This window comes from Delphinapterus leucas, chromosome 13 (genome assembly GCF_059928025.1).
Source record: "Delphinapterus leucas isolate spDelLeu-1000000601 "Yukka" chromosome 13, BTC_Dleu_Yukka2, whole genome shotgun sequence".
Lineage (NCBI taxonomy): Eukaryota > Metazoa > Chordata > Mammalia > Artiodactyla > Monodontidae > Delphinapterus > Delphinapterus leucas.
Window position 1 is genome coordinate 41,542,328 of NC_143141.1, and position 26,707 is coordinate 41,569,034.

The 26,707-nt window shown below is 34.9% G+C and overlaps 1 protein-coding gene across 4 annotated transcripts in view; it reads left to right on the plus strand.

The window, feature by feature from the left end:
• Positions 1-26,707, plus strand: part of WDPCP (WD repeat containing planar cell polarity effector) — a 611,687-nt gene that overhangs the window by 576,154 nt on the left and 8,826 nt on the right. For 3 of the 4 annotated variants that reach the window (XM_089922333.1, XM_089922336.1, XM_089922335.1), the window contains one exon: positions 5,588-26,623. In XM_089922333.1, the coding sequence (XP_089778459.1) occupies positions 5,588-5,784 (197 nt within the window). In that variant the 3' untranslated portion in view covers positions 5,785-26,623. Of the gene's footprint in view, positions 1-5,587; positions 26,624-26,707 lie in introns of those variants that run through there. The other variant, XM_089922334.1, reaches the window with a different exon arrangement.

Sequence of the window (26,707 nt, forward strand, 5' to 3'; positions counted from 1 at the left end):
AAAAGATATCTGTACCCCCATGTTTGTTGCAAAATTATTTACAGTAGCCAACATATGGAACCAACCTAAGCATCCATTAGTGGATAAATGGATTAAAAAAATGTGATACACACACACACACACACACACAATGGAATATTATCAGCCATAATAATGAAGGAAATTCTGCCATTTGTGCCAACATGAATGGACCTTGAGGGCATTATGCTAAGTGAAAGCTAGACTGAGAAAGACAACTGTATGATCTCACTTATATGCAGAATATTAAAAAAACCCCAAAACACCCAAACTCATAGATACAGAGAACAGACTGGTGGTTTGCTAGAGGTGGGGATTGAGAGGTAGGCTAAGTAGGTAAAAGGGGGCAAAAGATACAAACTTCCACTTACAAAATAAATCATGGGGATGTAATGTACAGCAAAGTGACTATAGTCAATAATACCATACTGTATATTTGAAAGTTGTTAAGAGAGCAGATATTAAAAGTTCTCATCCCAAGAAAAAAAGTGTAACTATGTGTGGTAATAGATGTTAACTAGACATATTTTGGTGATAATTTTGCAATATATAAACATCTAATCATTATGTTGTACATCTGAATCTAATAGGTCAATTATATAATTTTAATATATTATTTAAATTTTAAAAATAAAAGTTTAAACTTTTATTAAACACACATAAAATTATCCTGTCAAACTATCATAAAAATTTCTAACTGCTTTTTCTCATATTTTTCTATTTTTCATCACAAATAATAAACAGTTCACAGACCAGTAGCAAACAGTTTGCAGATCAATTATTGGTCTTCATCCCACACTCTGAGTAACACTGGTCTAAGAGTAACTCCTTATTAAATTTAGTGAGAAAGCTCATGTAACAAATTTGTGATGAAACAGCAACAACACTGGATGTGTTCAAGTCAAAAAGACCTAATGGATATGTACTTAAGACATTTAAGACACTGGATCACAAATAATTCTTTTTTTTTTTTAAGCATTACAGTGGTCAGCCTAACACTGACCATTTTCTTGGTCAAATACTGAAAGAAATTATCCAATAATTCACCATCCTTCCTATAAAACTAATGAGACTATGACACAACCAGTAAGGATTTTCTGGAAAGCAATTCTCATTGTATTGATTTAATGTATTTCTATCACAGTCCACATAATGTTATAGATATAATCTACATACCTCAATTTTTAAAGGCTTTGTGTCCTGTATTCCAAAACAAGCTAGAAAATGTTTTAATCTTAAACACCTCTCTACCACTATTAGGGGCCATTATGAATAAGAATGTCCATGGGTAAAGCAAACAATCACTGATCATTTACAATGTGCCAGTCATCCTGATAAGTACTTTAGGTACTATGCTAAAGCTAGCTATCCTCCATGTAAAGAATAACTATCACTTAGTTTATTTACTTAGGTAGAAATAAATTTTAAAATGATATGAAAAGGGGAAAATCGATAGAAATGAATGTAAGGGTTAAAAAATAGGAGTAACATTACCATAGTTTGGAAAAAGGCTATCTAGACTAGAGATCTGCAACGTACAGCCCATGGACCAAGTCTGATTGCCACCTGTTTTTTTAGAGCCCACAAGCTAGAATGGTTTCACATTTTTAAATGCTTTGGAAAAAATCAAAAGAAGAACAATATTTTGTGACACACAGAAGTTCAGTTTCAATGTCTATAAATAAAGTTTTATTGGAACACAGCCATGCTTATTCTTTTACATCGGTTATAGCTGTTTTCATGCTACAACAGAATTGAGTAGCACTTCGTATGGCTGCTTAGCACACTGCAAACTGCAGTGACACAGTTATAAATCCACAGCCTTTCAAGTGCCACATCAAAATTTTTAACTTTATTTTTATTACCAGTGCCTGCTCATCATATCAAAACCAGAAAAGAGGATTAGACTGCAAATGTCACACTTTTAAGGCACAGTGGACAGTGAATTGTTCTGTTATCAAATTAGATGGCAAAGCACCGTGTTTATTATGCAATGACACTATAGCTGTGCTCAATTGAATCCAATATACGTGAATATTACCAATCAAAGAACTCATCACAATATCCCCTGCCACAGGCAAACAATGGTCAGAAAAAAATAGAAAATTTAAAATGGTGTGTCTCGTCATAGGAAAGTTTCTTCACAAAAATAAAAAATGAACATGAGGTTCCGACCAAGTAAGTTTTCTGAATGGCTCATTTGTTGGCTAATCAAGGAACGCCATTTACTGATGGTTAGTTAATTAAATCATATTTGATTGTAGAAACTGAAGAAGTGTGTCGAGAGAAAATAATCTCTGTCTGAGATTATCAGCCATTCAGTGAGTACAGTTACTCAAAAAATTGAGGACATTGGGAACAATATGAATAGCTGATGAAAAAACAAAGCAAAAAAAAAAACCACATATACACGCAAGGAAAATGATTTCAAGTGGTTTTCTTTGGTCGAAAGATGTGGATACCACTCAATTGCTGTTTTTTATTTGAGGAGTCAATGCCAAGTTTGGAGTAACTGAAGAATTAACCTCTATGAAGAATCTGTGTGAAACAATTCCAGGCAAGAATATATTCAAAGTTGAGAAAACACTAGTTCAGTACAACCTATAGTGGAATCTGCTAAGATGTGTTACAACCGATGATGCCAATATATGTGGAGGAGAAAAAGACAAATTTACAAAGTGTGTTTTAAATGTTATGGTTATTCATGGTATTTATTATTCAATCAGCAGGTATCCTGCAGAAAATATCTGAATTAATCATGAACCAACAGTGTCAAAGGTGAATTTCACTCACTCCTATGGGTTTAACTATCCTCAGCTTTGTGAATTTTTGTCAAAAATGGAAGCTGCATATCCTGACTTGCCCTACCATGCAGTTCAAAAACTTTGCAGTGACAAAATTTTATTGTGAGTTTTTTAGGTACTGAGACTAAAATTTTTCTAAATGAGAAGAATCACTACTGACCACTATTATCAAACTGAATGGCTTAGGAAATGAGCTTTTGCTGCAAACTTGATGTTTCTTAATGAATTTAACCTAAAATTATAAGGCAAACAGTTGTTAATATGTGAATTTTTTTACTGAAGCAAAGCCAATACAATGCTAATTAATGCTGTTTGAATCACAAATAATATGTTGTGTTATCAAGAGTTAAAACAAAAAATAATATCTATATTCCCACAGAAATCTGAAATAGATATACTTTCTAATATCAAATTAAACTCCAGAGAGGGTAAACAACTGTCCCAGGTTTAGCACTTGAAGTCCCAAATCCTGGGTAACCGCTCAGTCCCAGGAAACTAGAACAACTGGTCTCCCTAATTCCAGCAGTGATTTTTGGACCTGAATGCAAATACAAAGGAAATTTCCATATTTCAAAATCCATCAACTGCAACTGAGGAGCTTCTACCTAACTTGCAACTGGAAGTGATTAATCTGCAATATAATAACATGCTAAAAGTCAAACATCAAAAGAAGAATCTAATAAAATAAGATGAATCTAATAAAAAAAAGAAGAATTCTATAAAATAAGATGCTGCTCATGGATTGATATCAGTGTGTGGTACTAATCTGTTTGAAAGGGCATATTCAGAGGTGAAATACATGAAATCTCATCAGAGATCAGCATTAACAGATGAATATTTGCAGTTGAGTTTGATGAGAGAGAACACTAACTTTGAACCCCAATCAAATGAAATGCTATCCCCCATTCCAATTAGATGTGTGCCACAAAAACACCTGTAATCAGTTATTATTATAGTTTGAATTTCATCAAGACAAACATTTCAGAATCTCTCTCTCTTGCTATATAAGTACTTACATAATACCTTCAATTTTGCCTATTGGCCTGCAAAGCCTAAAATATTTACCTGGCCCTTTACGTTATGTAGGCCCCTCATCTAGACTAAGATAAATATAGTTAAGGGATGGGGACTGTCATAGTTGACAAGAAACTGAATGAAGCAGTAACTGTCTTTTATGAGAAAAATAAACAGAAAGTGGTATGTGTTTAAAAGACTATAACATACCAGAGTCAGAAGCAATCACTTCATTACACCAATCTCTTTAGATGTCCATCTAGAATCTAGATCATAGATCTTAACACTTCTGCTATGGAAGTTAATTTTCCTTTATATGAAAAACTGGCATGGATTCAAGGATGACTGACAGTGACTAACATGGTGAAACAGTGTTTACTTTTAAACATTTTGAAAAGTATAGTTGTTTAGCGCAAAGTGTCAAGATTACAGGGATAGCAATTACTATTTAATTACACAAAGTACACTGGGCTGTTTTATGGTCTATGGAAAACTTTTAAAAACATAAATTAAAGCAGGTTATTTTGTTTTGTTTTAGTTTTGTTTAGTCATAAGAATGATGTATGACTATTAGGAAGACAAAATGTTACACCAGTTTCTGAGAGAGATGGTTAATTTTATACTCCTAGAGAGCTTCCAAAAGATAATAACCATCTTACTGTAGGCTTTAAACTTTTATCTACCTAAAGGCAAGAGCCAGTCCATTATTTTAAAACAAATCAAATGTCCTATGAAAGCATTACAATCCAGATTTCATAAGATGGCTCCATACCATATTAGAAATGTTATGAAAATTTTAAACTATATAGCTAATATCCCAGTCAATAGAAAAATGCCACAAAATAGCAAATAATTTAGAGTTAATGACAGACAAATAACATGTACTTTTATAAAAATATCATCATCATCATGGCATTTCATGGTGCTAGGACTACAAGGATGAATAAGATTCTGCTGATAAGCTTAAGAAAATTTATAATCTACTTGGTAAGCTAGACTAAGTAAATAAAGAAAATAAATAATAATATAAGTGAACATAGCCTAGTGCCAAATGAGTATATGCATATGTGCACTAAGTGCTGTAAGAAAAGAGAAACAAAATTGGGACTTATTAATACAACCAATTATATACACAATTACTTGTTTCAAGGATGAAAATATGTAAATTAATGTCTACCTACTATTCATCAATAATGAGAAACTAGACTGTGGCAGTAATGTCACTTTTTTCCTCAGCCTAATATTTAAATTTAAGTAAAGATGATTCTTTTAAAAGCATCATTTTGATGTACTAAGCCAGAGTCAGCAGGTCTCATATCACTGCTATTGAGAGCAAATAACCCACTAATCAAATATAGTATTCTTTCCCATTGAGAAAAAAAAAAGCCCTCATAAAACTTAACACAGCTCCCCAGGTAACCACCACTAATCAACAGAATTGGCACTTAAATGAAACTTACTTACCATGCAAGTTTTAAGGCATCTCTTTAAGAACAGAAGGAACAATAAAGGCATAGTCTACTCATGTGATTTCAGTACATTAGCCATAACATGTATGTATGAGAATAACTGGTATTTTCATACTATTTTGAAGTTTGATTATTGCTTTCTCTAGAGTTTTAAGTATTTTATTTATGATTATTTTAAGTATTTCTCTGTTTAGTGAGGATATTAACAGGTTCTATTAACAATTTTTATTAAAGCCCTTTATTAGATTTTAAGATAATGAATGTTGTGATCTTTTATTTTAGGAGAAATGAGAGAAGATGCCATAGGACAGGTAAAACTCTTTCTCTTACTGTTTATTAGACATCTAAATTCCAAAAGAAAAGCATACTGTGATTATTCTGAACTCAGGAAAAGCTGCCTACTGGAATATATTAGCTGGAAACAGCTTTCTAGAAAACTATTCAGCTTTTCAGTATTTCAAGGTTATAATTATTATTAAAATAGTTATTTTTGAAAAACAAAATTATGCATAATGAACTATGCACAAAAGAAATTATATATCTGGAATTTGCCTCAGAATAATCCAGTGGGGAGAAAGCAGGAGGGATAAGATGAATTAAAGTTGCCATAAGTTGATGATTGATGAAGGTGGGTGATGGGTAATATAGTAGTTTATATATACCATTCTCTCTACTTTGGTGTATATTTGAAATTATCTAAAGTTAAACATAAAAATAAAAGGTTTATAACAATAATGAAGTTAACCAATTCATTTTTATCACATTTATGTGTAATTTTTGTAAGTAATGCATGTGGGGTCCCTCTCCATCTTCTGTTGCTGACATCACATCTAAGTTCATTTTGAGAGAAGAAATCAATGTCCTGCTATACCAATTCCAAAAAGGTTTTGTTTAAGTCAGAGGAAGCCTCATAATTTTATTAAAAGCCAACAATGGGGACTTCCCTGGTGGCACAGTGGTCAAGAATCCGCCTGCCAATGCAGGGGACAGGGGTTCGATCCCTGGTCCGGGAAGATCCCACATGCCATGGAGCAACTAAGCTGGGGTGTCACAACTAACTGAGCCTGCAATCTAGAGCCTGCGAGCCACTACTGAGCCCATGTGCCACAACTACTGAAGCCCATGTATCTAGAGCCCGTGCTCCACAACAAGGGAAGCCACTGCAACGAGAAGCCCATGTGCCGCAACTAAGAGTAGCCCCTACTCGCCACAACTAGAGAAACCCTGCAAGCAGAAATGAAGACCCAACACAGCCAAAAATAAATAAAAATAAATCTATTTAAAAAGTTACATTTAAAAAAAGGCCACAGTGGATTATCACAGTAACTGATTCATTATGAGACTGCAGTTTGAATGATATTTCCACAGTTATGAGAATCATAACTTTGGAAAAATAATTTCATCTCCGTAAGTCTCAACTACTTCATCTGTAAAATAGAGATAACTCCACATACCCCACAAGATTTTTGTGAAGCTCTATAGTGACTATGTATGTGGTAGGACTTTGTTAATTATATGGAACTATACTAATGATAGTAATTATTAACATCATTGCTTGAATCTACTTCTTTATGGACATATCTATATTGAAAATATAATAATTGCTTAGAGGGAACTGCCATATTACAGTTGAATGTGCACGCATAATAATCCGCATTTAATTTGCTAAAGCTTCAAGAAATTTAACCATAAATTTTATATATTTTTAAATAGCTTATTTTTTAGAACACTAACTGTTAAGGAAAAAAAGAAACTGCATCCTATCAAAACTTTACAGACACATCCACTTGGATGTACATGAGATTCAATCAAGAAATTGACTTCCCAAGAATCTTTCTGGAAAGGTCGCTAAACAGAATAAGAGAAACATCACTTTGAGCTCTACCCACCACGAGTCCCTCCCATCAGGAAACTTACACAAGCCTCTTAGATAGCCTCATCCACCAGAGGGCAGACAGCAGAAGCAAGAAGAACTACAATCCTGCAGCCTGTGGAACAAAACCCACATTCACAGAATAATAGACAAGATGAAAAGGCAGGGGGCTATGTACCAGATGAAGGAACAAGATAAAACCCCAGAAAAACAACTAAATGAAGTGGACATAGGCAACCTTCCAGAAAAATAATTCAGAATAGTGATAGTGAAGATGATTCAGGACCTTTGAAAAAGAATGGAGGCAAAGATCAAGAAGATGCAAGAAATGTTTAACAAAGACCTAGAAGAATTAAAGAACAAACAAATAGAGATGAACAATACAATAACTGAAATGAAAACTACACTAGAAGAAATCAATGGCAGAATAACTGAGGCAGAAGAACGGATAAGTGACCTGGAAGACAGAATGGTGGAATTCACTGCTGCGGAACAGAATAAAGAAAAAAGAATGAAAATAAATGAAGACAGCCTAAGAGACCTCTGGGACAACATTAAATGCAACAACATTTGCATTATAGGGGTCCCAGAAGGAGAAGAGAGAGAGAAAGGACCAGAGAAAATATTTGAAGAGGTTATAGTCAAAAACTTCCCTAGCATTGGAAAGGAAATAGCCACCCAAGTCCAGGAAGCGCAGCGAGTCCCATACAGGATAAACCGAAGGACAAACATGCCAACACACAGTGTAATCAAATTGGCAAAAATTAAAGACAAAGAAAAATTACTGAAAGCAGCAAGGGAAAACGACAAATAACATACAAGGGAACTCCCATAAAATTAACAGCTGATTTCTCAGCAGAAACTGTACAAGCCAGAAGGGAGTGTCATGATAGAGTGATGAAAGGGAAGAACCTACAACCAAGATTACTCTACCATCCAGGATCTCATTCAGATTCGACAGAGAAATCAAAAGCTTTACAGACAAGCAAAAGCTAGGAGAATTCAGCACCACAAAACCAGCTCTACAACAAATCCTAAAGGAACTTCTCTAAGTGGGAAACACAAGAGAAGAAAAGGACCTATAAAAACAAACCCAGAACAATAAAGAAAATGGTCACAGGACATATCGTTAATTACCTTAAACGTGAATGGATTAAATGCTCCAACCAAAAGACACAGGCTTGCTGAATGGATACAAAAACAAGACCCATATATATGCTGTCTACAAGAGACCCACTTCAGACCTAGGGATACATACAGACTGAAAGTGAGGGGATGGAAAAAGATATTGCATGCAAATGGAAATCAAAAGAAAGCTGGAGTAGCAATACTCATATCAGATAAAATAGACTTTAAAATAATGTTACAGGAGACAAGGAAGGACACTACATAATGATCAAGGGATCGATCCAAGAAGATATAACTATTATAAATATATATTCACCCAACAAAGGAGCACCACAATACATAAGGCAACCACTAACAGCTATAAAAGAGGAAATTGACAGTAACACAATAATAGTGGGGGACTTTAATACCTCACTTACACCAATGGACAGATCATCCAAATTGAAAATAAATAAGGAATCAGAAGCTTTAAATGACACAATAGACCAGATAGATTTAATTGATATTTATAGGGCATTCCATCCAAAAACAGCCGATTACACTTTCTTCTCAAGTGTGCATGGAACATTCTCCAGGATAGATCACATCTTGGGTCACAAATCAAGCCTTAGTAAATTTAAGAAAACTGAAATCATATCAAGCATCTTTTCTGACCACAACGCTAGGAGATTAGAAATGAATTACAGGAAAAACAACGTAAAAAACACAAACACATGGAGGCTAAACAATACGTTACTAAATAACCAAGAGATCACTGAAGAAATCAAAGAGGAAATCAAAAAATACCTAGAGACAAATGACAATGAAAACACAATGATCCAAAACCTATGGGATGCAGCAAAAGCAGTTCTAACAGGGAAGTTTATAGCTATACAAGCCTACCTCAAGAAACAAGAAAAATCTCAAATAAACAATCTAACCTTACACCTAAAAGAACTAGAGAGAGAACAAACAAAACCCAAAGTTAGCAGAAGGAAAAAAATCATAAAGATCAGAGCAGAAATAAATGAAATAGAAACAAAGAAAACAATAGCAAAGATCAATAAAACTAAAAGCTGGTTCTTTGAGAAGATAAACAAAATTGATAAACCATCTGCCAGACTCATCAAGAAAAAGAGGGAGAACACTCAAATCAATAAAATTAGAAATGAAAAAGGAGAAGCTACAATAGACACTGCAGAAATACAAAGCATCCTAAAAGACTACTAAAAGCAACTCTATGCCAATAAAATGGACAACCTGGAAGAAATAGACAAATTCTTAGAAAGGTATAACCTTCCAAGACTGAACCAGGAAGACACAGAAAATATGAACAGACCAATCACAAGTAATGAAATTGAAACTGTGATTTAAAATCTTCCAACAAACAAAAGTCCAGGACCAGACGGCTTCACAGGTGAATTCTATCAAACGTTTAGAGAAGAGCTAACACCCATCCTTCTCAAACTCTTCCAAAAAATTGCAGAGGAAGGAACACTCCCAAATTCATTCTATGAGGCCACCATCACCCTGATACCAAAACCAGACAAATATGCTACAAAAAAAGAATATTACAGACCAATATCACTCATGAATATAGATGCAAAAATCCTCAACAAAATACTAGCAAACAGAATCCAACAACACATTAATAGGATCATACACCATAATCAAGTGGGATTTATCCCAGGGATGCAAGAATTCTTCAATATATGCAAATCAATGTGATACACCATATTAACAAATTGAAGAATAAAAACCATATGATCATCTCAATAGATTCAGAAAAAGCTTTTGACAAAATTCAATACCAATTTATGATAAAAACTCTCCAGAAAGTGGGCATAGAGGGAACCTACCTCAACATAATAAAGGCCATATACGACGAAACCACAGCAAACATCATTCTCAATGGTGAAAAACTGAAAGCATTTCCTCTAAGATCAGGAACAAGACAAGGATGTCCACTCTCACCACTATTATTCAATATATTTTGGAAGTCCTAGCCATGACAACCAGAGAAGAAAAAGAAAGAAAAGGGATACAAATTCGAAAAGAAAAAGTAAAACTGTCACTGTTTGCAGATGACATAATACTATACATAGACAATCCTAGAAATGCCACCAGAAAACTACTAGAGCTAATCAATGAATTTGATAATGCTGTAGGATACAAAATTAATGCACAGAAATCTCCTGCATTCCTATACACTAATGATGAAAAATCTGCAAGAGAAATTAAGGAAACACTCCCATTTACCATTGCAACAAAAAGAATAAAATACCTAGGAATAAACCTACCTAGGGAGACAAAAGACCTGTATGCAGAAAATTGTAAGACACTGATGAAAGAAATTAAAGATGATACCAACAGATGGAGAGATATACCATGTTCTTGGATTGGAAAAATCAATATTGTGAATATGACTATACTACCCAAGGCAATCTACAGATTCAATGAAATCCCTATCAAATTACCAATGGCATTTTTTACGGAACTAGAACAAAAAATCTCAAAATTTGTATGGAGACACAAAAGACCCCGAATAGCCAAAGCAGTCTTGAGGGAAAAAAACAGAGCGGGAGGAATCAGACTCCCTGACTTCAGACTATACTACAAAGCTACAGTAATCAAGACAATATGGTACTGGCACAAAAACAGAAACATAGATCAATGAAACAAGATAGAAAGCCCAGAGATAAACCCACGCACCTATGGTCAACTAATCTATGACAAAGGAGGCAAGGATATACAATGGAGAAAAGACAGTCTCTTCAATAAGTGGTGCTGGGAAAACTGGACAGCTACATGTAAAAGAGTGAAATTAGAACACTCCCTAATACCATACACAAAAATAAACTCAAAATTGATTAGACACCTAAATGTAAGACCAGACACTATAAAACTCTTAGAGGAAAACATAGGAAGAACACTCTTTGACATAAATAACAGCAAGATCTTTTTTGATCCACCTCCTAGAGTAATGGAAATAAAAACAAAAATAAACAAATGAGACCTAATGAAACTTAAAAGCTTTTGTACAGCAAAGGAAACCATAAACAACACGAAAAGACAACCCTCAGAATGGGAGAAAATATTTGCAAACGAATGAACAAAGAATTAATATCCAAAATATATAAACAGCTCATGCAGCTCAATATTAGAGAAACAAACAACACAATCCAAACATGGGCGGAAGACCTAAATAGACATTTCTCCAAAGAAGACATACATATGGCCAAGAAACACATGAAAAGCTGCTCAACATCACTAATTGTTAGAGAAATGCAAATCAAAACTACAATGAAGTATCACCTCACACCAGTTAGAACGGGCATCATCAGAAAATCTACAAACAACAAATGCTGGAGAGGGTGTGGAGAAAAGGGAACCCTCTTGCACTGTTGGTGGGAAAATAAATTGATACAGCCAGTATGGAGAACAGTATGGAGGTTCCTTAAAAAATCTAAAAAATGAATTACCATATGACCCACTACTGGGCATATACCCACAGAAAACCATAATTCAAAAAGATGCATGCACCCCAATGTTCACTGCAGCACTATTTACAATAGCCAGGCCACGGAAGCAACCTAAATGCCCACTGACAGACGAATGGATAAAGAAGTTGTGGTACATATATACAGTGGAATATTACTCAGCCACAAAAAGGAACGAAATTGGGTCATTTGTTGAGAAGTGGATGGATCTAGAGACTGTCATACGGAGTGAAGTAAGTCAGAAAGAGAAAAACAAATATCGTATATTAACGCATGTATGTGGAACCTAGAAAAATGGTACAGATGAACCGGTTTGCAGGGCAGAAGTTGAGACACAGGTGTAGAGAACAAACGTATGGATACCAAGGGGGGAAAGCCTCAGGGGGGTAGGGATGGTGGTGATGAATTGGGCAATTGGGATTGACATGTATACACTGATGTGTATAAAATTTATGACTAATAAGAACCTGCTGCATAAAAAAATAAAATTTTAAATTTTTTTTAAAAAAGAGAAACATCACTTTGTGTACTAAAGTATAGGATAATTATCGAAAATAGTTAGGCCACACATCTTTGAGTTCAGATATTAATATAGCTTATGGTCAGATTAGCACTAACTTATACACACTTTATGTTCAGCCCCCTGGTTTCTTGTTTAGGAATTATTATTAAGCACAGATAAAACACAGATTGTAACATCCTGTCATTATTGCTTGCAAAGTTCTTTCTCATGTAAAACTTTCATATGCTACATTTTAAAGTAGGGTTTTGTGTGTCTTTGTACAATTTTCTTTTACTATAATAACTTTATCGACATATTTCTCTAATCAATTGAATGTATTCAATAAGAAATAAAAATTGTAAATAATAAAATAATTAATGCTAATATTTATCAAGTGCCTAGTATACTAGGCATATACTCAGTACTTTAAATGTTTTAATTAAGTTAATTCTCACAATCCTATGAGGTGGATTCTACTATTAGTTCCATTTTATAGACAAGAAAACAGACACAGAGATTAAGTAACTTCCCCACAGTCACACAGCTTGTGAGGTGTACAGCTGGAATTCAATCCCTAACAGTCTGGCTCTGGACCAGGGTTCTCAACCTCAGAGCTACTGACATGTTGGGCCAGGTAATTCTTTGTTTTGGAGGTGCCATCCGGTGCATTGTAGGATTAAACATTAGCAGCATACTTGGCCACTACCTACTAGATGCTAGTAGTTCCCCCACCTCAGTCGTGACAATCAAGTAACATCTCCAGACATTGCCAAGTGTCTCCTTCGTGGAGGAGAATGGTAAAATCATTTCCAGTTGAGAAGCACTGCTCCAGAGAAACCCCTACAGAACACTGCCTCTCTAAAAACCACAATATAGAAATATGGAAAGCAGGAAAATAAGAAAATTAAAATCACCTATAATTACACTATCTAGAGATGATAATTAATATTACTCATACATTTTAAGTTTTCCGGGTGCTCCTCCCCAATTACATTCCTATCCGTCTACCTACTCTCACAGTCTTAAATTTTATGTTAATTGTTCCCTTGTTTGTCTTTATAGTTTCCCTGTATGTGGCTACATTCCTAAATAACATATTTAGTTTTACTTATTTCTAAACTTCATATAAACAAAAACATAGTGCATTCTTTGTGTTACATGCTTTTTTCATTCAGTACTATGTTTTGGAAATAGATCCATGCTGATGTGTATAGGTGTAAGTTTATTCATTTCCATTGCCTATTGTATTCCACTGGATGAATATCATAAGTTATTCATGTACTCTACTGCTGATGGACATTTAGGTGGTTTCTAGCTTTTTCTATTACAAACAGTGCTGCTATGAATATTTTTCTACATATCCCTAGGGTATATCCCCAAGAACAATTTCTGGTGATAGGCAATGCACATCTTAAATTTTAATAAATAATTCCAAATTTTTCCCGAAGTAGTTTTACCAATTTATATTTCCACCAGCGAAGTGTAAGAGATTCCACTGCTCTACAATCTAACACTTAGATTTAACATTCGTATTTCAACTTTTTTGCCATTCCTAGTATCTGTGAAATAGTTTCTTGTTGAGATTCTAATTTGCACTTGCCTAATTAATAATAAGGCTAAACATATGTTCATATGTTTCTGGTCATTTGTTTCTTCTTTCTAGAAACGCCTATTCCTATCTTTCACTCATTTTTATTGGGTTCTTTGCCTTTTTCTCACTGATTTGGAGGAGTTCTTTACATATTCTGGAACTAATCCTTTGTTAAGTAACTTCTCCCTATTTGTTGCTTGTATTGTCCCTGTCTTTATGGTTGTTAAAGAGAAATTCAACCACATTAAAGATAAGAATGTACCACCTTTTCCTTTATGGTATGTTTTTTATGTCTTAAGATGTCCTTCCCTCCTCCCAGTGTTATACAGATATTATTCTGTTATTAAAGCTTTTGCCTTTCACATTTATGTCTAATCCATTTACATAGCTCATTCCTTAGAGAAACCAGGTCATTTATTCTATATAATTCTTCATATTCTGGGTTTGGTTGATAGATTGCTCATTTAAATTGTTCTTCTGTCCCCTGTTATTTCCTATACACTTGTATTTTAATCCATTTTCTTGCTTAAAGTGCAGCTTTCTAGGCAGTTTTTTACATCATATCATGAGGTACATAAATATTTGGCTGCCCCAAGTTTTAGTGATGTTATAATTGACCAACAGATTCAGACGGTATCTGATTCCTCCACTTAAAATTCCCCATCAAACTTTTACTTGGTGGTTTTAAAATACATTGGTGAACACTGCCTAACAATTTTTTCATGGGGGATTCAAAAATAGGGATTTTCTAAGTCTATCATTTCACCTGTATTTATTACTTGCAATTCTTCTGTAAAAAAATTTGTCCTTCATCAACTATTTGGTTTTCATGAAAGGAAGTTTTAAAAAGGTAGGATAAATGCTTGATTCTTTCCTTTTATTTATCAATGTTCAGAGCAGAGATCAGCAAACTTTTTCCATAAAGAGCCAAATAGTAAATATTTTAGTCTTTGCAGACAATGCGGTCTCTGTCACAATGATTCAACTCTGTCATTATAGCAAATAAGCAACCATAGACAATGCTTAAATGAATAAGGATGTCTATGTTCCAATAACACTTTATTTATGAATACTGAAAATTTGAATTTCATGTAATCTTCACATTATGAAATATTCTTATTTTGATTTTTTTCCAGCTACTTAAAATTTAAAAACTCTTCTTGGCTCTCAGGCCTTACAACAATAGGAGGTGGACTGGATTGGGGTCATAAGCCATAGCCTGCCAACTCCTTGTTTAGAGTTATGAATTGGTGCCCTAGCCACCTCCACACATCCAATGAGAGAGTGTGTGTGTATGTGTGTGTGTGTTAAAAATCTTTAAGAACCTGTGGATTTTTAGATGCTTGATGCACTCCAATCCCCTGTAGTCATTATCAGTTTTGACTCTCCAATTGCTTCCCTTCATGTCGGCTCCTTTCTCCTTTTGATATGACCCAATTAGCCTTTGGCAGCTGCCTTACTTTTATGGTGCAGCATGTACCTGACTCATATATTCCCTGCCTTAGACTTGGAATCTACTATTTCTCTAGAGTTATAGCTTTTAGGCTTTTTCAGTGAACACAAATACATGTTTTTAAAAGGAAAATAAAGAGTTTTAACTGATATTTCCAATTTAAAATTAGGATGAAGAGGGGTTTATTTCATTTATTTGTGTGTTTTTTTCCTTGTAGTTTTTTTTTCTTATGTTAAAAATCTTGGCCCCTAAAGATTAACTTTTTTTTGTTTTAACTAAACATCAGTTCACTGAAACTGCTTTCACTTAGTCACCAATGACCTCTGAACTGCCAAACCCAATGGACAAATTATGCCTAACTCATCACAGATCTCTATACTATTTAACACCCTTGACTTTGCTTTTTATCTTGAAACATTTAACTTCCATCATACTACACTCAACTAGTTCTTCTACCTTGTTATATCATCTCCTTCTATAACTTTTTACTTGCCTCTAGCCTTTTCTTCTTTAAATTCTATATATTATCCCTTGACATTTTTATCAATTCTCAGGAATCAGCAGCAGAAACACATTAATTGGTATCTTCAGCCCAGGCTTCATCCAAAGCTTCACACTGATACATCCTGCTCCTGCAAGGAGCAGACAGACTAAGATAGCTGTCTTATCCTGACTTATCCTGACTTATCCTGTCTTATCCAGACAGACAGACTTATCCTGACATACTAAGATAGCTGTCCCTTCTATGAAGTTCCACAGCATCCTTTGCTTCTCCTATCACCAGAAAGATCACTCTTTATTATCCCTTCTGATTTAATTGTCTCTCCCATAGACTGTTTCTTTTTTTTTTAACATCTTCATTGGAGTATAACTGCTTTACAATCGTGTGTTAGTTTCTGCTTTATAACAAAGTGAACCAGTTATACATATACATATATCCCCATATCTCTTCCCTCTAGACTATGTTTCTTAAAAGCATTATTTATGTCCATTTTGCTCACCATCTTATCATTAACAGCAGGCATGGAATTCTGTGGTCAATATTTGTCAAATAACATAGGTACAAATGAATGAATAAATATCTCTTTGACTAGAAAATATCTGTTAAAAGAAAAATTTCCAGAGAAAATATATTGACATAACAAGCTTTTATTCAATGATTCATGAAGTTGGCAACATCCAATCTAGTAGACAGAAAGGAGCTCTGTACAAGTAAGAGATTTTATAGACCAAAGTGAGCAGGAACAAGGAAGTTATACTGGGCATTTCCTGATTGGTTAAAGCAGGTTACTTTCCTTACATGTTGCAAAGGGAAGTCTTAGGTAACTTGTGCTGAGCAGGCAGGCACTGATTCATTGACCTAGACCTTCCTTTTCTAGAAGAGCCAAGCGCAGAAGCTTAGTTAAGTTTAGGTTGGCTGACATGGGGCTTAGCATGAATGACTCCATCTTGGACCTAACCTGGTTACTTTCACATATCTGAAACATAACATATCTAAAACCAAACTCATCGTTTTATCCTCCGGCCCCAAACTTGATCCTTCTCTTATATGGTTATTTATATGATTCTTGATTTCCTACAACCCACCTACAGCTAATCAAACCAATCATCAAGTTCTGTTGATTGCTCCTAAATATTTCTAGAACCTAGCCCCATTGTAATTCAGATCTTAATTTTCTGTACCTGGAATACTGCTTCCTAACTGATATCATTATCTTTAGTCTATCCCCACCACTACCACCACTACCTCAAATATAGCCTCCACAAAGCTACAAGAGTGATCTACCTACAATTCCCCTGCCTAAAACCCCATAGGATAAAGGCCAAGCTCCTTATTATGGTATATAAGACTCTCCATTACCCAACCTATGTCCTCCTCTCCAATTTCATCTCCTACTACTCTCCACCTGAGAGTCTTGAGTCATTATATATCTCTAATACCTGTTATATCACTTGGCATACTAGAGGTGTCAATATGTCAATAAATATTAATTGAACCAAAGTAGATCTACTAGAACTATTTAGGTATCTTATCACTAACACTATTTTTTCCAATATTTTATTATGAAAAATTTCAAATATACAGAAAAGTTGTTAAGACTTTGACAATAAACATACACAAACCTACTACCTAGATTCTACAGTTAATGTTTCATAGTAATTGCTTTATCATATATCTATCCATCAACCCGTCCTTCTATCAACCATCTTATATTTTGATATATTTTGAAGTAAGTTTCAGACATCTGTACACTTCACCTCTTTAAGCCAATTTAGCATGCATATCATTAACTGGAGTTTAATGTTTATTTTCAACCCTTCCCCTCCCCTTATAAAATGTACAATTAAATGCACAAATCTTAAGTGTTCCATTATATAAGTGTGTATATATATATATATTATACATAACATATATTATATTATTACAGATTACCTATCTACCTATCTAGTTCCATCAATCCCCAGAGGAATTTTAGCCAAACAATTTTCTTAAAGTTCATATTCTGCTCAGGCCTAAAAATAGTTTACAGTTAAAGTAAGGAGTGACACTATTTTTAATTATTGCTTATTTTAACCATGACCTAGCCTTAGGCTCATCAGAATATGGACTTTAATTCTAAGAAAAATTCTTTGGGTAAAATCCTCTGCGGAATATACAGAGAAATCCAGATGTAAAGTTCTCTGATGCTTTGAATTAGCTTGCTGTCAAACCTTAATTACTACAGTAAATATTTTTCTCTAATAGTATACATTACTGCCTCTTTACAACTTTTTAAGAAAAAGTTTGTCCTTCATATTTCCCTGTTCACATTCTCTTTTGTCGAAAAACATGAAAAGAGAATTATGTTACCATGTCTTAATTTGAAATAACTACCATCTGAAGAAAAATTAATATTAGTCTTCATGAAAACAAAAAATGCTCTGGCATTTTCCCCCTGCAATAAGAAAATATTAATTCGTCCTCACTTTTACAACTTATAAACCATCTTCACAGTGATCTTATTAACCTCAGGTGCCCTGCAATTTCGTAGACTGTTCTCTGATGGATGTGGTACACTTTAAGAAGATTCTTGCCCACTTTCTCCAGAAGTATTTTGAAAAACATATTTAAACAGATCTTAACTGAGTTACAGTTAAGAGTCAGCCACAATGAAGAAAAAACAAATTAGAAAAAGTCATGAATAGTTAAAATGGTAAATTTTATGTATATTTCACCAAAATTTAAAAAACAAAAGGAAAAAAAAATGAAACCACTAGGGGTCTAGCTAGCTCCAGGGAATATTCTGGCAGGGAGTTCTGCTAATGACAAAAACTGAGGGAAAGAATGTGAGTTCTCTGTTAAACTTTAATCAATACATTTTAAAGATGCTACCTTGGGTTGCATGTTGGAATGAGTTTCTAGGTATGGAGCATACCTCTTGTTCCCTACCACTGACTCTGGTCATGGACAAGTAGGTAACAAATCATGAAGTTTTACATCTAATTTGTCTTGCTGTACTACTCACTGGCATACTGTCTGGAAATTTTGGAAATGGTAGAAACCCATTCTTTTTAATGTGGAATTATGACAGATACAGCAATTTGCTACTACAGCAATTTGCTACTTATATTGCTCTTTCTGTCCTTAGAATCACTCAGGAGGGTTGAGCCTAGCCAGAAGAGAGTAGTACAGATAGAATAGAGTGTATATATGTATACAAATAGAAATATCCCCAATATTTACAAATTGATAATTATCCACATTAATAAAGAGCACCTTATATAACTGGAGTAAAAGTATGTAATTTCTAAAAATGTGATAAAAAATATCAATTTTTGTGTTCACTGATCCTTCTATCACGAAGTGTATTAATCTACTTGATGGATGACAACAGCCTGAAATATTTGTTGAGATGGAATAAGTGATAAACTATTCTCATACTTGTTTCCTCCAAAGAATGATATCTTTTTTTTTTTTTTTTTGCAGTGCGTGGGCCTCTCACTGTTGTGGCCTCTCCCGTTGCACAGCACAGGCTCCGGACGCACAGGCTCAGCAGCCATGGCTCACGGGCCCAGCCACTCCGCGGCATGTGGGATCTTCCCGGACCAGGGCACGAACCCACGTCCCCTGCATCGGCAGACAGACTCTCAACCACTGTGCCACCAGGGAAGCCCGATTTTTTAAGTATTTTAAAATGTATCAACATATCACCTAAAGAGATGAGTTACATAAAACATTAGTTAAAAAAACAAAAGTCTGAACACAGCCATAACACAGTGATAAGTTTTCATAGATATAAACCAATTTATCTCATCTACTTTTTGAAAGATTTGAGGAAATTCCCAAAATTATTTCATAAACAATATCTAAAGTAAAATTATACAAAGCAAAAATCAATTAAAAGTTGCAAAGTAAGAGAGGTTGTTGAATATCTGGGCTGTATTACTCAAATTAAAATTGAGTTTAATTTGGGGAGTCTGAGGCAAAAAAGGGAAATAGGCATACTTTGGGAGGCAAATGGTATAATAGAAATATTACGGGATTTATAAACAAAATATCTCAGTTCCAGTTTTATTCCACTGCTTTCTCACTGCCACACAACTTCCTTTTAATTGAGGTAGAGTTGATATACAATATTATATAAGTTTCAGGCGCACAACATAGTGATTCACAATTTTTAAAGATTATACTCTTGGGACTTCCCTGGTGGTTCAGTGGTCAAGAATCTACCTGCCAATGCAGGGGACATGGGTTCGAGCCCTGTCCAGGAAGATCCCACATGCTGTGGAGTAACTAAGCCCATGTGCCCCAACTGCTGAGCCCGTGCTCTAGAGCCTGTGAGCCACAACTACTGAGCCCGTGTGCCACAACTACTGAAGCCTGTGCACCTAGAGCCCATGCTCCGCAACAAGAGAAGCCACCGCAATGAGAAGCCCATGTACCACAACAAAGAGTAGCCCCGCTCTCCGCAACTAGAGAAAGCCTGTGCGCAGCAACAAAGACCCTACACAGTCAAAAATAAATAAATAAGTAAATTTATTTTTAAAAGATTATACTCTATTTATAGTTACTATAAAATACTGGTTATGTTCCCTGTGTTGTACAATATATCCTTGCAGCTTATTTTATACATAATAGTTTGTACCGTTATATTGCCCCTCCCTCCATTCCCTTTCCCCACTGGTAACCACTGGTTGTTCTCTATATCCATGAGTCTACTTCTTTTTTGTTTTATTCACTAGTTTGTTGCATTTTCTAGATTCCATACATAAGTGATATCATACAGTATTTGTCTTTCTCTCTGACTCATTTCACTTAGCATAATACCCTCCAAGTCCATCCATGTTGCTGCAAATGGCAAAATTTCACTCTCTGTTATGGCTGAGTAGTATTCCATTGTATATACCACACCTTATTTACCAATTCATCTGCTGATGGACACTTAAGGTTGCTTCCATATCTTCACTATTGTAAATAATGCTGCTATGAACATTGGAGTACAGGTATCCTTTTGAATTTGTTTTCATTTTCTTCATATATATATACCCAAGAATGGAATTGCTGGATCATATGGTAGTTCTATTTTTAGTTTTTTCAGCAACCTCCATAATGTTTTCCAGTGTCTGCACCAATTTGAATTTCCACCAACAGTGTACAGGGTCCCCTTTTCTCTACATCCTCACCAACATTTCTTATTTGTGGTCCTTTAATGATAGCCATTCTAAAAGATGAGAAGTAATATCTCATTATGGCTTTTTCATTTCTGTGATGCTTAGTGATGTTGAGCATCTTTTTGGGTGCCTTTTGGCCATCTGTATGCCTTCTTTGGAAAAATGTCTATTCAGGTCTTCTGCACATTTTTTACAGGTTGTTTGTTTGTTTTGATAATGAGTCGTATGAGCTGTACATATATTTTGGATATTAACCCTTTATCGGTCATATCATTTGCAAATATTTTCTCCCATTCCATAGGCTATCTTCTCTTTTTGTCAATGGTTTCCTTTGCTGTGCAAAAGCTTTTAAGTTTAATTGAGTCCTATTTGTTTATTTTTCCTTTTGTTTCTTTGCCTTAGGAGACAGGTCCAAAAAAAATATTGCTACAATTTATGTCAAAGAGTGTTCTGCCTATGTTTTCTTCTAGGAGTTTTATGGATTCCGGTCTTAAATTTAGGTCTTTATTCCATTTTGAGTTTATTTTTGTATATGGTGTGAGAAAAATGTTCTAATTTCATTCTTTTACATGTAGCTTTCCCAGCACCACTTATTGAAGCAACTCTCTTTTCTCCATTGCATATTCTTGCCTCTTTTGTTGTAGATTAATTGAGTGTAGTGTGTGGGTTTATTTCTGATATCTTTATTCTGTTCCACTGATCTGTTTCTGTGCCAGTACCATACTTTTTTTTTTCATTTTTTAATTGAAGTATAGTTGAAGTACAATACTATATAAGTTACAGGTGTACAATATAGTGATTCTCAATTTTTAAAGGTTATATGTATTCCAGGATTCCATGATCATCAGCAACCTCACTGAGTGTTACTGGCAGCACATTCAATCTCTTAGTAAATAAATAGCAATGGTGATGAATTTTGATTGCTGTGAGTACATCATACTGTTTTGGTTACTGTACCTTTGTAGTAGAGCCTGAAGTCAGGGAGAGTGATACCTCCAACTCTGTTCTTTCTCAAGATTGTTTTGGATATTTAGGGTCTTTTGTGTTTCCATATAAGTTTTTAAATTATTTGTTTTAGTTCTGTGAAAAATGCCACTGGCAATTTGATAGGGATTGCACTGAACTGCAGACTGCCTTGGGTAGTAAGTATGGTCATTTTAACAATATTAATTCTTCCAATCCATGAAAAAGGCATACCTTTTTCTTATTAAGGTATAGTTGATGTATAATGTTTCAGGTGTACAACATAGTGATTCACAATTTTTAACAGTTATATTCCATTTATAGTTATTATAAAATATTGGCTATATTTCCTATGTTGTACAATGTATTCTTGTAGCTTATTTATTTTATATATATAGTAGTTTTTAACTCTTAATCCCTTACCCTTATCTTGTCCCACCCCCTTCCCTCTCCCCACTGATAACCACTAGTTTGTTCTCTATGTCTATGAGTCTGGAAAATGGTGTATCTTTACATCTGTTTGTGTTTTATTCAATTTCTTTCATCAGTGTCTTACAGTTTTCCAAGTACCGGACTTTTACCTCCTTAGGTAAGTTTATTCCTAGGTTTTTTCTTTTTTTTTTTTTTTTTTTTTACTATAAATGGGATGTTTCCGTAATTTCTCTTTCTGATATTTTGTTGTTAGTGTATAGAAATGCAACAGATTTTTGTGTATTAATTTTGTATCCTGGAACTTTACGAAATTTATTGATGAGCTCTAGTAATTTTTTGGTAGCATCTAAGGGTTTTCTAGGTATAGTATCATGTCATCTGCAAACAGTGACAATTTTACTTCTTCCTTTCCAATTTGGATTCTTTTTATTTCTTTTGCTTGTCTAATTCTAGGACTTCTAATACTATGTTGAATGAAACTGGCAAGAGTGGGCATCCTTGTCTTGTTCCTAATCTTAGAGAAAATGCTTTCAGCTTTTCACCGTTGAGTAAGATGTCAGCTTTGGGCTTATCATATATGACCTTTATTATGTTGAGGTATATTCCCTCTATACCCACTTCTATCATAAATGGATGTTGAATTTTGTCAAAAGCTTTTTCTGCATCTATTGAGATGATCATATGGTTTTTACTCTTCAGTTTGTTAATGTGATGTATCACATTGATTGATTTGTGGATATTGAACCATCTTTGCATTCCTGGGATAAATACCACTTGATCATAGTGTATGATCCTTTTAATGTATTGTTGAATTCAGTTTGCTAGTATTTTGTTGAGGATTTTTGCATCTATGTTCATCAGTGATATTGGCCTATAGTTTCCTGTTTTTGTGTAGTATCTTTGTCTGGTTTTGGTATCAGGATGATGCTGGCCTCATAGAATGAGTTCAGAAGCATTCTTTCCTCAGCAATTTTTCAAAATAGTTTAGAACGATAGGTGTTAACTCTTCTCTCCATGTTTGGTAGAATTCACCTGTGAAGACATCTGGTCCTGGATGTTTGTTTATTGGGAGTTTTTTTTTCCTTATTGTTATCAATATTACTGATTCAATTTCATTACTGATAACTGTCCATTCATATTTTCTATTTGTTCCTGGTTCAGTCTTGGGAGATTGTACCTTTCTAGGAATTTGTCCATTTCTTCTAGGTTGTCCATTTTATAAGCAAATGGTTGTTCATATTAATCTCTATGATCCTTTGTATTTCTGTGGTGTTGGTTGCAATCTTTCCTTTTTCATTTCTGATTTTATTGATTTGGGCTCTCTCCCTTTTTCTCTCAATGAGCCTAGCTAAAGGTTTATCAATTCTATTTATCTTTTTACAGAACGATCTCTTAGGTTCATTGATTTTTCTATTGTTTTTTAGTCTCTATTTCATGTATTTCTGCTTTGATCTTTATAATTTCTTTTCTTCTACTAACTGGGTTTTGTTTGGTTTTTTTCTAGTTACTTTAGGTGTAAGGCTAGGTTTATTTCAAATTTTTCTTATTTTCTGCAGTAAGCTTGCATCACTATAAATTTTCCTCTTAGAGCTGTTTTTGTTGCATCCCATAGATTTTGGATTGTTGTATTTTCATTTGTCTCCAGGTATTTTTTTATTTACTCTTTGATTTCTTCAGTGATCCACTGGTTGTTTAGTAGCATTATTGCTAGCCTCCACATGTCTGTGTATTTGTATTTTTTCCTTGTAGTTGATTCCTAGTCTCATAGTGTTTTGGTCAGAAAATTTGCTTAATGTGATTTCAAGTTTCCTAAATTTACCAAGGCTTGTTTTGTGGCCTAGCCTGTGATCCATCCTGGAGCATGTCCCATGTGCATTTGAAAAGAATGTATATTCTGCTGCTTTTGGGTGGAATGTTATATATATATATCAATTAAGTCCATCTGGTCTAAATGTGTCATTTAAGGTCACTGGTTCCTTATTGATTTTCTGTTTGCACAATCTATTGATGTAGATGGGGGGTTAAAGTCCCCTACTAGTATTGTGTTACTGTTCATTTCTCCCTTTATGTCTGTTAATATTTGCTTTATGTATTTAGGTGCTCCTATATTGGGAGCATATTTATTTACAATTGTTATATCTTCTTGTGTAACAGTCTTTGTTTTAAAGTCTATTTTGTCTGATATATTTATTTCTACCCTGGCTTTCTTTTGATCGCCATTTGCACAGGATTACCTTTTTCCATCCTCTCACTTTCAGTCTGTGTGTGTCTTTAGATCTGAAGTGAGTCTCTGGTAAGTGGCACATATATAGGTCTTGTTTGTATCCATTCAGCCACTCTGTATTTTGATTGGGGTATTTAGTCTATTTATAATTAAAGTAATTATCTATATATACATTCTTACTGCCACTTTGTTAATTGGTTTTGGGTTGTTTTTGTCTTTTCTCTTTGTTCCTTTCTTCTTCTTTGTTCTATTTTCTTGTGATTTGATGACTATCTTTAGTGTTACGCTTGGATTCCTTTCTCTTTTTTTGTGTATTTATTATAGATTTTTGGTTTGTGGTTATCAGGAGGTTTATATATAGCAATCTCTTTATATATACATTTGTTTAAGTTGCTGATCTCTTAATTTCAAACACATTTTAACAACCCTGCATTTGTACTCTCCTCCTCTCACAATTACTTTTCGTGATGCTACATTTTACATCGAATTGTTTTGTGTATCCATTAACTGCTTATTGTGGATATAGATGATTTCACTATTTCTGTTTTTTAACTTTCCTACCACCTTGTACATGGTTGATTTTCTACTTTTACTGTATGTTTGCCTTTACCAATGAGCTTTTTCCTTTTTGTAATTTTCACGTTTCTTTGGCCTTTTCTTTTTCACTTTAACATATCTTGTAAAGCTGGTTTGGTGGTGCTGAACTCTTTTAGCTTTTGTGTGTCTGTAAAACTTTTGATCTCACCATCAAATATGAATGAGAGCCTTGCCAGATAGAGTATTCTTGGTTGTAAGCTCTTCCTTTTCATCACTTTAAATATATCATGCCACTCCCTTCTGGCCTGAAGAATTTTTGCTGAAAAGTCAGCTGACAGCTTTATGGGAGTTCCTTTGCATGTAACTTGTTGCTTTTCCCTTGCTGCTTTTAATATTCTGTCTTTATCTTTAATTTTTGACATATTAATTACAATGTATCTTGGTGTGTGTTGATCCTGTTTAGGACTCTGTGTTTCCAGGACTTGGATATCTATCTCCTTTCCCAGATTAGGGAAATTTTCAGCAATTATGTCTTCAAACATGTTCTCGGACTCTTTCACTCTTCTCCTTCTCAGACCCCTATAATTCAAACGTTAGTATGCTTAATGTTGCCCAGAGGTCTCTTAAACTGTCGTTTCTTTTCATTCTTTTTTTCTTTTTTTCTGTTCTGCGTCATTGGTTTCCACTATCCTGTCCTCCAGCTCACTGACCTGTTCCTCTGTATCATTTAGTCTACCACTTATTCCTTCTAGTGTATTTTTCATTTCACTATTGTATTCTTCATCTCTGGTTGGTTGTTCTTTATATTTTCCAACTCTAATCAACTTCTCACTCTGTGTGTCCATTTTTCTCCCAAGTTATTTGATCACCTTTACAATCATTATACTGAACTCCTTCTCAGGGAGACTGCCTATCTCCACTTAGTTCTTCTTTTGGGGTTCCATCTTGTTTTGTTATTTGGAACACGTTCCTCTACTGCCCCATTTTGCCTAATTTGCTGTTTTATTTCTATGTATCTGGTAGGTTGGTTACATTTCCTGTCCTTGAAGAAGTGCCTTTTTGTAGGAGATGTCCCATGAATCCCAGCAGTGCACTTCCCTCTCATCACCAGAGCTATATGCTCTAGGGGTGTCCCCTACATGAGCTGTGTGGCCCCTTCTATTGTAGTAGACTGACTAATGTGAGTGGTCTGGTAGGCTTGGTTGGTCCCTGGTCCAGTTGGTTGCCAAGCCCTGCCTTGTGTGAAAGCTGCCAACTGCTGGTTGGCAGGGCTCTGTCACAAGGCAGCTGGCTATGCGCCCAGGGTGAGTACTAGCTCACTGGAGGCTGGAGTCTGGGTCCAGAAAATCCTGGGGCTGGTGCCCACCAACTAGTGGATGAAACTAGGTCCTGGAGCTAATGCCAGCCCATGCTGAGCCAAATCCTGGGGTCTGGCTGCAGGGCCCAGGGGTCCCAGAGCTGGTGTCAGACTGCTGGTGGGTGCGGCCTGTTCCTGACAAAGCTGGCTGCAGTGTCTGGGGTGTCTGGAAACTTGTGTTGACCTGCTGGTGGGCGGAGCTGGGGGCTGG